Source organism: Odontesthes bonariensis, chromosome 11 (assembly GCF_027942865.1).
Source record: "Odontesthes bonariensis isolate fOdoBon6 chromosome 11, fOdoBon6.hap1, whole genome shotgun sequence".
In the NCBI taxonomy this organism is placed as follows: domain Eukaryota; kingdom Metazoa; phylum Chordata; class Actinopteri; order Atheriniformes; family Atherinopsidae; genus Odontesthes; species Odontesthes bonariensis.
The window spans coordinates 37862339-37875939 of NC_134516.1; the positions used below are offsets into that span (position 1 = coordinate 37862339).

Below are 13601 nucleotides of genomic sequence, written 5' to 3' on the forward strand. Positions count from 1 at the left end.
TGAAGTTATTCTGGAGACTTTGCAGATAAATCTAAGCACCAGTTCAACCACGAGACTCTAGAAACAATCTGAAAAGTCATAGAATCATAGTTATTATTTTGCCTCTAATACTTTGCTTCAGTACTTAACTGCAAGAAACCCCTAAATACGTTTTGATACCCAATGAAATAGTCATAAAGAATACAAGTAAAAATAATGATCATGTTGCAAAAGTTAAACTATTTAAAAAAGACGAGACAAAGAAAATAAAGTAATCCCCACAATCGAGGCTTGCAGGGGTCATTTTCTCTCTTCCAAGCTTACCTGTGGTAGGTGAAGCTGCAGTCCCTCTCTGGGTATCGGCTGGCGTGACGGCGCCTGGTCGAGCTTCACATTGAAGAGGGCAGACAAAGCAGCCTGCGCAGCCCGGGCCTTGGCCAGCTTCTTATTCCGCCCAGAACCCTGGAACCTCTGAGCATCTATGGTCACTGACAAGACAAAGTTCTTGGCGTGGCTCTCCCCGCTCTCCGACACAAAGTCGTATTTGAGGCCAGGTCGCATCTCGTTGAGGATCATAACGGGATTCTTTCCGCTTGTTGGGGAGATGAAGGCGGGTGGTGCCGGGGGTAAGGGAGACCGGGCTCGGTTAGGGACAGGGAAGGATAGAAGTGGGTATTCTACTCCCAGAGAAGTGAAGATACTCTTACTGTTTGAGCCAAGATAAAATTGGTTATTCATAGGGGAGGATGTCTCAAAGGCATTAAAGAGCATGTCTGGAAAGTCAGCGTGGTCTGAGGTAAAGTCCGTGTGAACAGACAGAGTCCGGCCCATGACCATGTGGGCTTCAGATGCATTGGGGAACTGGACGAATGAGTGCAAAGCCTTTTCTGCTGCGTTCAGCTTGGCTTTCTTCTTGGTGGAGCCCGAGCCCTCAAAGAGCTGCCCATTGACCTCCACAGTCATGACAAAGATGGGCGCGTGGACCGGTCCAGTCTGGGATAGCAGCTTGTACTGCAGCCCTGGCTTAATCTCATTCAGCTGCATGAGGGCATTCTTCGGCAGAATGGGCCCCGGGACTTTTTTACGCTTCTTGGGTCTGTACTTGGAATGTGAGTGGCCGTTGTTGCCCTCTTCTAAGGGACGTTTCCTCCCACCCCCAGCACTTCCACTGGGCAGCTGAGCAGCCTCGGCTGCAATGGCACTCTCTTTGGAAAGGAGGTTGTCCAAGTTCCGATTTTCCTTAACATCCGCGCTGCATGAACCTGCGGTGCCCAGAAACAGTGCCATACAATGCCTTTGTTGCAGGGTGTTGTAAATGTAAAATTTAGAGATTATTTCATCTTTCTTTGCAACCGAACTGAGTGATATGTGTTCCATAAACAAGTCAAGCCATTATTCCAAGTCAAGTCATTATTCCAAGTCAATTAAGACATACGTTAAGACCAATGAATGAATGAAGCGACGATGATGTCATCCCAGTGGACGCGTTGTTTAGAAAGCCCCCCGATAGCCCCTAATAACAACAACACGGCAGCTCTGAGCTAACAGTGCAATAGTACGCTTTCATTCATTCATTCTTTCGTCAAAAGTACTGTTATCGGTGAGTAAATGAACGTATTTTATGCTAGAAATAAAGTCCAGGTTTAAAAAACCCGAACTTCTCCTTAAGTTGATTCCGCCTCCTCCGCTAAGCCCCGCCCACTCACATCCACCCTGCTGCACGGATGACGCCAGCTTCTGGTGGAAATGTTCTGCTGTCAGCTGCTCTGAGGAGCATGCATCTTCCATCCAGCAGCAGCCTCAGAGGATATCAGAGCCCAGTGGATAAACTCTATCTGAGGCTAATGTTCCAGCAGAGTTAGCTTAAGACTGTGGATAAACTCTATCTGAGGCTAATGTTCCAGCAGAGTTAGCTAAAGACTGTGGATGTGCAGCAGCCACTTTTCATCCCACTATTTTAACAACTTGGTCCAGTTCAACGCTGGACTGAAGAAACTGAGCCACAAAGAGGGATCAGTTCCAACTCTCAGAGCCTGAACTTCAGAGCAGGGAAATGGAAGTATCTAAAAAACAATTCCTCCTGGTTTATTTATTGATTTATTTTCCCCTATAGCAGCAGCTAACGCTAACAGCTTAGCTAATGAAGGTGACGTACACCAGCTTCTAAGGAGTTATTGCTGTTCCTTTCTGAAAGATGAACACTATTGTTCCCACATTACTTTGTTAGCTGAAGCTTTGTAGCTGAAAGGTTGCGTTCTGTAACTCATCAACCTGCAGCTGCGTGGATAAGGTGTGTTTCCAACACAACACCGGTTCCCTCCTCACTCTCGGTGTGTTTTTTTTTTATCATGAAACGTCACAAAATGAAGGTAACACAGCTAACAGCTTAATATTGGATGATATCAAATTAATAACACTTAGTGTTTTTGTTTTGTTTTTTAAAATCATGAAACAGCTAAATAATATCCAACGATATCAAATGATGAAAATGAACGCTTAACAAGAGAATGAACACAGAGAAAGTAGCCTAATTCATCTATCTCTCTAACTAAATATGAACACTTACACAAAAAGTTTGCATCGATTGCTTGTGATATTTCTCTCCCTTTGGACGGAAATCACTAAAATGCCTGAATCCTAAATAAACAGTTTGCTCTGATGGCGCAGTTCATGTGGCCTTCTCTGCTTTCCCGTCGGTGCGCTATCCGCCGCGTTTCGCCCTTCTTTAATCCACATTTCTGCGAATTTCTCAGCAGGAAAAGAACGCACATCTGGGCCATTGACAGCGAGGAAAAGGAGGCTGTTCAGTGTGGATACATTCATTCTATTGCGCGCATCAGTAGGGATGTGATTCATTGCGCTAAATCCACGTTCACACTCTGCTGTTGAGACGGGAAGCGTGGAGATGACAGAAAGCAAGTTGAGGAGATTTTCTCCTTGAACTCCCTTGAGCTTGTACTGTCGAAATTCTGTCAGCAGTAGAGCGGTGTCAGATCTCAGCTGCCAGGGTGTTTTGAATTTTGACAATTTTGTCTTCTCCAAACAGAATGCGCTCGCCTTCATCCTTCGGCCAGCTTGAGGGGCATAGCGCAGCACACACAGCAAGCACACCGTTGTCGTCCATCCTGCGCTCCACGTTATCTGCCAGCGAGGTGAAGAAACGGTCTCGGAACGCAGTTGCCCTCTGCTGCTCTCGGTCGCTCGGCTGGCAGATGTCCACCCCCTTGAATGACTGCGTGTCGAGTTCCTGTCTCAGGCTTTTGGTGTTGGCGCCATCAACGAGCCTCATGGCGCGCAGGGCCCTCACTGCGATATCCACCTCTGCCGTGGCCTGGATTGCAGTGGCATCTCTCCTCTGCAGGAACAAAGACAGGGCTTTCAAAGTTTCCAGTGCATCTTTCACCAGCGCCAGTTCCATCAGAAAGATCCACCGAGTCATCTGGGAATGAATTCCTTGACACTTCGCCCTTTCTGTGGTGGATCTTGAGGTGTCCGCGGCCAGCGCAAAGAAGAGAAGCTGGATAACTTTCCCAGAGAGCTGTCACGGATGTGCATGATGAAGACAACCAGCGCACATCAAACACCCTGCCTATTCTGCGAGCATGCATTCCCAAATTGAAGGCGGCGTTCTCAAGCTCTCGGGTGTGCTTGGGACTCTGAAAAAAAAATGCATACAGACAATCTGTAAACATTTGGAAATGACTTGCGTCTGTGGTGTGCTTCACTGCATCGTGTACTGCAAGTTCCAGTTTGTGGTTCATGCAATGGATTACTGTGAGGCCAGGGTTGATGTCATCACGCAGGAGAGTGGCAGCTCCCTTGTATCGACCCAGCATAGCAGCAGCCCCGTCAGTCGCAAACCCAATCAGCCGGGAGCGCAGCATTTCCTTGCTGATGCCATCTCTCTCCAGGGTGTTCAGCAGCGTGTCTTGTATGGCAGAACCCGTGCATGACTCCATCTCGATTAATTGGTAGAAGAAGTTGCACACCTCTCCATCAAAAGGAATGCGGATGTAAACGATGAGACACGATTTGTTTGAGACGGTCGTGCTCTCGTCTATAAGGATGCTGAATTTGGCAGGTGATTTTTTATTTTTTTTTTATTTATTTTTTTTTTTTAACAAATTCTACCAATTGGCTCGCCATTTTTTGCGCTATGAACGCCATCATACTCCGACAAGCTTTGTCGGAGTGCAGCATTGAGCCTAGATCCACTCCATTCAGCTCTTGCAGCTCGACCACCTGTGGCAGCATTTTGAACGAGAGGTCGTTCTGGCATATCATGTACGCAGTGCGCATGCAGTACGCTGTGGCCCGTACCTTCTCCTCATTCTTCTTCCTCCACAGACTCGCGCTTACATTATTGGCCGTTTCAAATGCAGCATCACGTCTCTTTTGGAGAATTTCGAGGCATTTGACGTGTGAATGGCATTTTCCATGCTTGTTAACTTTATCATTCAGCTTTTTAGCTGAGCTGATTTTAATGCCGTTCACAAAAGCCGCTTTCGGACTGCAGGAACCATTGGCAGTTCTAATAACCTTTTAATCCGCGGGGCCGTTTTCTCCCGTGTTCGGACATACAGCAACTCGGGGCTTTCTCCCTTAGTTCCTATAACTATTTAGCTCCTTCTCCGAGGTCGGGTCTTTTCATAGTTCTATAGAACTAATCTGACAGAGGTGTTTGGTGGTCGGTAGCTACGCCCCATGCCATGCTATCACGGCTGAAATGTCTCCTCATATGACGGGTGTTTAATAAGTTAACTTACACTGGTCTCATTTGTCTGCAGCGCTCTGCTCTCCTTTCTTCCTTCATGAAATGAAAAGTATCGTCTCCTGACTCTCTCTGTGAGCTTTTCCAGCCTCGATATTAGACGCCTGATGTGATTGTCCATGATTAATATCACCATCATGCAGACCATAAACACAGTGGCCTCCCCGCGCTCCATATTAGCTTCTTGGTGGTGTTTTTGCTACTCTCCTTACTTTTACCGTTTTATTTTGTGTTTGAATGTAGCGCTAAACGGCTAACGGCTAACACGTCACTGAAGCAGACTGCTGCGCGCGGCGCATCAGTCCCTATCAGGTCTCGACTCATGTGCGAATGCAGACTGAAACAGTTCCGCAGGGGAAGGATAGTTATCAGAACGAAATTCAAGGAGGGTAGTTCTGATAACTACTTTCTTAGAACGGTCTGTCCGAAAGCGGCTAAATGCTGGATCAATGTGAAGACGCTCTTCTGTGTTGGGGCCTAAAGATTTCACTTCAGCGCAAGCTGCACATTTTACTGACCCATCAGTTGAAATGGTGAGCCACTCACGACCCTCTTGCCACTTCGCGAATCGCGCCAGGTCCAGGCAGCCACCAACCGCAAACTGCGAGATGTCAGATTCGCGATCAACAACATCGCCACCTTCTGTAGGCCTACGGGGCTCATCCTGGGCATTTCCCTCCTCATCAGGTGTGCTGCAGTTAAGTGCGGATGTTGGGGGGGTCGATTGTTTTTTATTTGATGGTCCACCAAAAAAGGACGAAATACTGCTTTGGCGTTTCATTTTCGCGGGTTGTTAGCAATGTTAGCAACTTTGTTATAGCGTTGCCCCTGGCAACCAATAGTGTCTCCTGCCAACATGGCCGACCGGCCGACCGGAGCAGTGTTGGGTAAGTTACTTTAAAAATGTAATCCGTTACAGTTACAAGTTACCTTGTTTAAAATGTAATTGTAGTGTAACTTTTTGGATTACTTAAAAAAAAGTAATGTAACTAATTACTTTTGGATTACTTTTGGATTACTTTTACCTATTTATGGTAGCCTATTATCTGTATGATTCCATCTGTATTTATCACATTTATTTATACCATGCTATTTTTCTTTTCATTGTACTGCCATAATTACATTATACTTTCTCTGCACATACATGCATTTCCCTAGGTAATTGATCTATTCTGCACATATCTATTAACCATCTTTCCTTACACTAGCTGTAAATAACTGCATTTTATCTCTAAATACTGCATGCTATACAATCTGCACGCGTTACACCTGATAAGATGCCAAACTGCATTTCATTAATACATGTGCAATGACAATGAAGTGCTCTACTTTAGTAATAAATAAGCAAAGTAAGACTTTTACATCACATTTTATTTTTCTTTGCACACCCTTGCTTGTGTGTGTGCGCCAGTACTTCCGGTGATTTGACAGCTAGCGCGTCAGGTTAGGGCCAGTGGCCGTAAACAAAGGTTAACTTATAGCCGAGAAGAAAGATAATAATATAACGTAGCTAAAGAGACTAGCCTTTCCTCAGTAGCCTAATGCTTACCGATTTAGCAAGCCTAGCAGCCTCGTTGCTAATGCTAGCTGCCGTAACGTTACCAACCATACCCGACGTCAAGGAGTTGGCTGAGCAGGGGCAAGAGTATGGGGCTGGCAGAGTTAACTTCATAATGGGTGAGTGCAGGTTTCATTCACTTGTTTTCATTCTTTCACAGGATTGATTCACTTCAATGGTTTATCCGATTGCTGGCCGCCGAGCCATTATGTGTCTGGGTTTGTGTAGGTTACTGATCATGGTTGTTAGCAGGCGATAGTCAGGTTGTGTGACGTGTGAGTGAGTGTGTATTTTTTCTATGGGTACATGCCATTGACTGTATGAGCGGTCTGTGCTCGTTATTTTTATTTTTATTTAATTAGATTGGAGATACTAATTAATACTGAGGGGGGGCTGGTCCCGGGGAAAATTGCCAGGGCCGTTTTTTTCCCCCAGTCCGACCCTGCCGCTCTGTACTTCTGTCACTGCAACCTCGCACAAATTGTAATCCTGTTAAGTAACCCCCATTCTCACTGAATGTAACTGTAATCTGAGTACATCTTTTTTGCTTGTACTGTAACGGATTACAGTTACTTTTATTTTGTATCCTTTTACCGTAACGCCGTTACATGTAATCCGTTACTCCCCAACCCTGGACCGGAGTCATGTGACTCCTCATTCTCAATACATTTGCCGCGGACCTTCGTGAACATCAAAGCTGCAGCCACGTCGGGCCATTTTGAAAGTGAGTAGCCTATGTAGACTATAGAAAACTGTCACAACTGCCTGTCATCTCAACATTTTTGTTGGTTTATTTTGTTGTTAGTAGGATCTTTTTTCCAGCAGAGATAAAAACCAGAGGGGGGGATAATCCCCCCCCATCCCCCCCGGCAAATCGCACCCAGGCGTTACATTATCGGCATGTTTCTGATAAAGATGTAGGTCTCCAAGTACAATTGTTTAATGAGGTTAAAGGGATAGTTCGCCTCTTTTGACATGAAGCTGTACGACATCCCATACTAGTAATATTATTTATGAACATTTTCCTACCCCCCGCTGCGTCCTGTGAGCTGAGTTACAGCGTCGTTTTGGGGGTGAAGTAAGTAGTCCGGCTAGTTGGCTGGGGCTTCACAAATAAAGCGTTTTGCTTCTGAAAAGAATATGCATTCAAAAGAGTAATACATTTGCATCACAAAATTGTATCTTCCGAAAAAGTTACACCTCACAATCGCTTGGCACTAGGTTGCAGTATCAATGCGCGCTGCCGCCTGCCGACAGCTGCGCCTGTTTCACGGTGTTTACTGCTCGGAAAGTTAACGTAATCATGTCTGACTACGAGACCGATGATGAAGACATCCCTTTTACCACAAAGCTAAAGATATATCTTTATGAACCAGAATATACAGCGCCCAGTAATGCCAACGGAGGTGGAGAGCTACTGCTGCCACGAATGGGAACTCATCATGCCACAGATGCAAGACCTTTCAATTGATGAAGAGGCCAGTGTACCAGCTTCTGTTCGCATCACAAATCATAAAGACTTCCCCGCAATCCTGAATGCTGGACCTTTTTCCACGTTCCCAAAATTAACTGGAAGAAGCGACCCAGGCCAGCTCTCCACCTCCGTTGGCATTACTGGGCGCTTCGAACAAGTGCACCACCATTTGTCGGTCACCCGTCTCTCACAGCTGCAGCTGTGGCTCCAACTTCAGCTGGGACCACTTCTCTGTCCCTCCTCTCTCTCTCTGCCCGTTCTAACTCCATCTGGTGAAGTTCGGCATCTGTATATTCTGGTTCATAAAGATATCTCTTTAGCTCTGTGGTAAAAGGGATGTCTTCATCATCGGTGTCGTAGTCAGACATGATTACGTTAACTTTCCGAGCAGTAAACACCGTGAAACAGACGCAGCTGTCGGCAGGCGGCAGCGCGCATTGATACTCCTAGTGCCAAGCGATTGTGAGGTGTAACTTTTTCGGAAGATACGATTTTGTGATGCAAATGTATTACTCTTTTGAATGCATATTCTTTTCAGAAGCAAAACGCTTTATTTGTGAAGCCCCAGCCAACTAGCCAGACTACTTACTTCACCCCCAAAACGACGCTGTAACTCAGCTCACAGGACGCAGCGGGGGGTAGGAAAATGTTCATAAATAATATTACTAGTATGGGATGTCGTACAGCTTCATATCAAAAGAGGCGAACTATCCCTTTAATGTATCCAAAATGTTTAAACGCAGTAATTAACGGTACACATGCATTACTACGAGTTACGCTGTGTACATCTCCGGCTTGGTCCATCACTGTTGATGAGAAAGCATTGTTTGATGCTAGCATCTGCTGCTAGCTTACAGCTACACTGCTAAACTATTTCCCTAGTAGCTGCTGACCTCACCAAAATGGTGGGATGGGGCACTCGCTCCCAACCCCTCCAAAGATGCTGTTGGCAGAGGTAAAATAAGGCTGAGAGAAAGTTCCACTGTGCTTAAACAAACAGGTATTTCAATCAAAGCCTGTCTCATGCATCTCAATGAGTCCTCAGAAAATATGTCAGCTTATTTTAATTCCAGTCTATTTGCACTGTTCTATATTCAGTAGTTTCTCTGTTTTTTATTCTTTGGAACACATATCACCAGGTCCTGTTAACAGAGCCGATGGAACTTCATGTAAATTTCCATTTATAACATCCTCCAGCCAAAGCCCGATAGGTTTACTCCTTCGGGACAGAGAACAATCTCAGAAAAAGACAGGTTTAGAGGGGGTATGGGTGAGAATGGAGGTGAAAAAGAGGTTACATACATCAAGCAAGCCTGAAGGACAATACCAGAGACATCAGCTTTGAGAATTTGACTAATTAAACACGGTTACTAGGAGCACAAAAGGTCATTTTCTACTGTTGCTCAGATACGACAGTCATCTGCAAAGAAAAAAGGGTGATGTCTACAAACCGAAGAGCCACAATAACTGACTGTGGAGAGGCCTGATCCTTCATGACAAAGCAGAGAACAGTCATTTAAAAGCTTCCAGGCAGTAGTACACTGTGGGGCTGTCATGGTTGGGTCACATGGAGGTCTGGGACAACGCCTGTGGGGTAGCAGATTCATGTGGTTGTCTCTGTTTTCAAAGGGGAGGGGACACAGACAGTCTGCTCCAACTATTGGTGATCACGCTACTCAGCTTTTATGGGACAGTTTACTTCAGGGCATTGGAGGCTCAAACCTAGGATTCCAATAAATGTTCAGGTCATGGAACAGCCAATCTGAGACATCATGAGTCAGCTAGCCTGGGCCTCTGCCTGCTGGCTCTACTCTGAGCTCCCTTCGGATGGTGGAGCTCCTCCCCGTATCTCTAAGGCTGAGCCCCGTCCCCCTCTGAAGGAAACTCATTTCAGCCGCTTGTATCCACAACCTCCTTCTTTGGGTCTCTACCCAGATCTGTGCCCACAGGTGATCAACCGGCTCATCAACCGGCAATCATCAATGGGTTGTCGTTATCTGAGTATCATTATTCGCTATAGCCTGCTACTCAATCATTTTTTTCAGATAACGATGTAGTTATTGGTTGTTCTTTAATAGAGAGTCTTTCTTAAGACTATCAGGATTAATAAATCTCATTCTCTCTTCCTGTTTATATATACATACACACATACTGAGGTCTTAGCCTCCTCTCCAACACCCTGGAGTAAACTTACCAGGGGAGGCTGAGTAGTGGGATCCCCCTGTAGTTGGGACACACTCTCCGGCCCCCCTTCTTAAAAATGGAAACCACCACCCCGGCCTGCTACTCCACAGGCAAAGTCCCAGACCTCCATGCTGCATTGAGGAGGTGCGCCAACCAAGACAGCCTGAAACCATGAAAGCAGGAGAGGGAACTGGAACAGGATAAACCCCAGTAGAGGGGGACAGTGATTTTATGTAATGTGTTGCTTTTGTTACTCCACTCAAACAGTGCAGTTAAACCAGATATATTTGATTTGAAACAGAAGAAAATATTCCCATAAACATGTTTGGGTGTGAATAAGTCTCACAAAATCCAGTGTGTCTGATGTTTTCTGACTCTATAATCACAGCTGAAAGCCCTTCAACAACCTTGAGCCCCACCATCACAGGCCTGCCTTCCCCACGCTGTCAGGCATAATCCACATGTTCCCCCAGCAGGGACCGGATTACTGCTCTCCAACACAAATAACGATGAGCGGAAAGAGGCCTCATTGGTTAGTGTTGGGGCTAAATCACAATGGAGAACTGGAAATGTTCTTCAAGTCTTCCGACACTCTGACTCTCCTCAGTCTACAGTTAGAATCAGTGCTACCTTCTGCCTGCGAACCTATCAAACCGCCATCCTGAGCTTTAAAGGGCACATCTTTACACATGGATTGTGTCCAGTTTAAGGTAGGGCTTGCCAGGTCTTCAGTCAGAATAGTGCATCTTCTCCAGGACTGGGTCAGGTGGATTTTGGGAAACACGACTGTGTAATCAATCCAGTTAAGGGCCCCCATGGGGACTTCTGGGAGTGAGCAAGGGCACAAACTCAGAATTTGCCTCCAGAATAGACTGAAATCTCACATTACAGACACCCTGACACTGGGATTATCCTCTGATCCTGCTACAAACAAACAATGGCTGTGTTCGAAACCGCATACTTCTCCTACTTCTCCTACTACTCCTACTAAATTTTTGCGCTAGTATGCGAGTTTGAATAAGCGAGAAGTTCCCGGATGCATACTAGATTCTCCGAAATGTTGGGTATGCATCATGAGGTTACTACTCATACTCAAACTACCCAAGATGCAACGTAACGTGACGTCGCCGATCGTCATTTCCTGTCAAAACGGCAGTTTCAAACTAGCTACAAGGTTAGCTAGCTAGGTTCACTTCCTGTTTTCAAAGCAAAAGCACCAATTGTATCGTAATGGCTTTCCCTATGATAAAAGGCAACGGGTATTTTATTTTGTGAAAATAACCGGAAGTGCGTTACTCACTGCGGCTAGCTTTAGTAGCGCCAAATTCGTGGGAACAAAATTGTAAATAGCCGGTATTTTGTCAGGTTTTTAACACGTTGGGGATGTAAACGACTACTTTCTCGCCTGAAAATGTTTCAAATGTTGCTAAAGTTTACAGAGTTTAGAGCTTAAGCGAAATCAGCTTCAGGCCGGCTGATTTTGGCTCAGGCAGGAGCGAAATGCATTGTGGGTAAACTCTCTGCATACTGTCTGATCAATGGGTATGCAGTATGGAAGTATGCAGGGATGGAGCAGCGATTTTAAATGTGGGGGTGTTACAGGGGGGGCACATGAGCACCACATCAAGCCCATAGACACGACGCTGAAGTTGGCATCCGATGTGCAGAACGGGGCCATTTTACTGCATTTTTTTGCATTCTGATCACCATAAACTAGGTCCTGTATGGAAACTACAATAGTTACACTGCTCAAATCTGGATGGAATCATTCTAAAGAGGCTATAGATTTATTAAAACCTTGTTTAGGATTTGTGAAACCTTTTTCTGATTTGTACAAATGCAGAACAGGGCCATTTTACTGTATTTTTTTGCATTTTGATTGCCCTAAACTAGATTCTGTATGGAAACTACAATAGTTACACTGCTCAAATCTGGATGGAATTATTCTAAAGAGGCTATAGATTCATTAAAACCTTGTTTGGGATTTGTGAAACCTTTTTCTGATTTGTACAAATGCAGAACAGGGCCATTTTACTGCATTTTTTTGCATTTTGATTGCCCTAAACTAGATTCTGTATGGAAACTACAATAGTTACACTGCTCAAATCTAGATGGAATTAATCTAAAGAGGGTACAGAGTCTTTAAAACATATTTTATGATTTGTTAAAACTATTACTATTATTATTTGGTCATTGAAAATTCAAAATGGTGAAATCATCTTGCTGTAAAAGTGGGGGTGTCGAAACACCCCCATCCCCCACGGGTGCGACGCCCATGGAAGTATGTAGTATGTAGTATGCGGTTTCAAATACAGACAATATGTTGGTACATTTCGAAGGAGCACTGAACTCTTTCCTTCATATACAGTACAATTAGCTGATGTAATACCTGAATATCTCTTGGATTGGACATCATTCGCAAACATAGGGAAAGTTGACAAAAACTGAACATTTTGTTTTGATATTATATGAGATATCACTCACTCATGCTCTCTGCTTGGTTCCCCTCTGTGATGAACAGCCTCTGTTGGCTTCGAATTGGCCGGGCTCCACCTCCACCTCCACCTTCAGGACACACAAAGTTCAGTTTGCCGTTCATCGGGGTGCAGCATACCTTCCCCAACTTTCTTAATAAAGCCTCATTAGTCTGTAACACATGACCCTAACAGTTGAATGATTGAATAAATCATTGAATCCGAACTTTTGGTGGGATCAAGGCGAACCTATAACGGAGGAAAAAAGAAAAGAATGTCTGCCTCAGGCTCAGGGAGCAGGACTAGCTTCCAGTAGTTAACTGGGCTGATCAGTTCATTATCCCTGTGAGCTGTAATGTCTGAGTTTTCCTTGTTGGAATTGATCCATCTTCACCCTCTCAACACCTCCTCTTGCATCACAACTAATCACCCGGCTTGTTCCCTCCTTCAGCCAGCCCCCTCCCCCCCGCCCTGCGGTACTCGTGTCACACAGGAGGAGTACTTGTCGCTCAGGCTGATAACAGACACTGAGCCGACATTTTTTCCTCCAGTCTAATCAGGGAGCTGTCACTCAGAGCGCCATCCGTGGACACGAATAAACAGACTGCAGCCTGCACAAATGACGTGATAATTATCAGAGATTTGCAGACAGAACTCTGGTCAGCTGTTGAATAGAGGCTGCTGCTAGACATTTGTTTTTGGGTGGATTTGTTTCCAAGTCAAAGCAGTACCCATGGAACCAATACCTGGGACAAAAAGACATAGACATAGGTTTTATTGTCATTCGGACAGCAGACAGAATGACATCTCAATAAAAATAATAGAATAACAGCAGCGGGTGTCTGTGCATGGAGGTAGTGTTTCTTGGTTATTTTCTGTTTAACAGTCTGGTGGCAATGGGGGAAAAAGCTATTCCGAAACCTGGTGGTCTCAAACCTTGGGAGCATTCGGTGCAGGACTGAACAGGGTACCGGTACAGGGTTAGGGTTAGGGTTAGGTTATGGGGTAAAAACTACTTTGATATAATAGGGTAAGGGTAGGGTTAGAGTAAGGGGTGGTAACCCTAACCCGATGATAAGATAAGTCCCTATGATCTTCTCCGCTGTCCTCGTCACCCCTCCTCACGTTCCTCCACTCAGAGGCCCTGCATTCTCCACACCA

The 13601-nt window shown here is 45.2% G+C and overlaps 1 protein-coding gene across 1 annotated transcript in view; it reads right to left on the reverse strand.

Moving 5' to 3' along the window:
• LOC142391935 (double-stranded RNA-specific editase 1-like) overlaps nt 1–13601 on the reverse strand; it is a 38683-nt gene that overhangs the window by 16834 nt on the left and 8248 nt on the right. The window contains exons 2-3 of the mRNA XM_075478130.1: nt 12451–12531; nt 304–1241 (exon numbers count right to left, since the gene is read on the reverse strand). Of these exons, the coding sequence (XP_075334245.1) occupies nt 304–1241; nt 12451–12531 (1019 nt within the window). The remainder of the gene's footprint in view (nt 1–303; nt 1242–12450; nt 12532–13601) is intronic.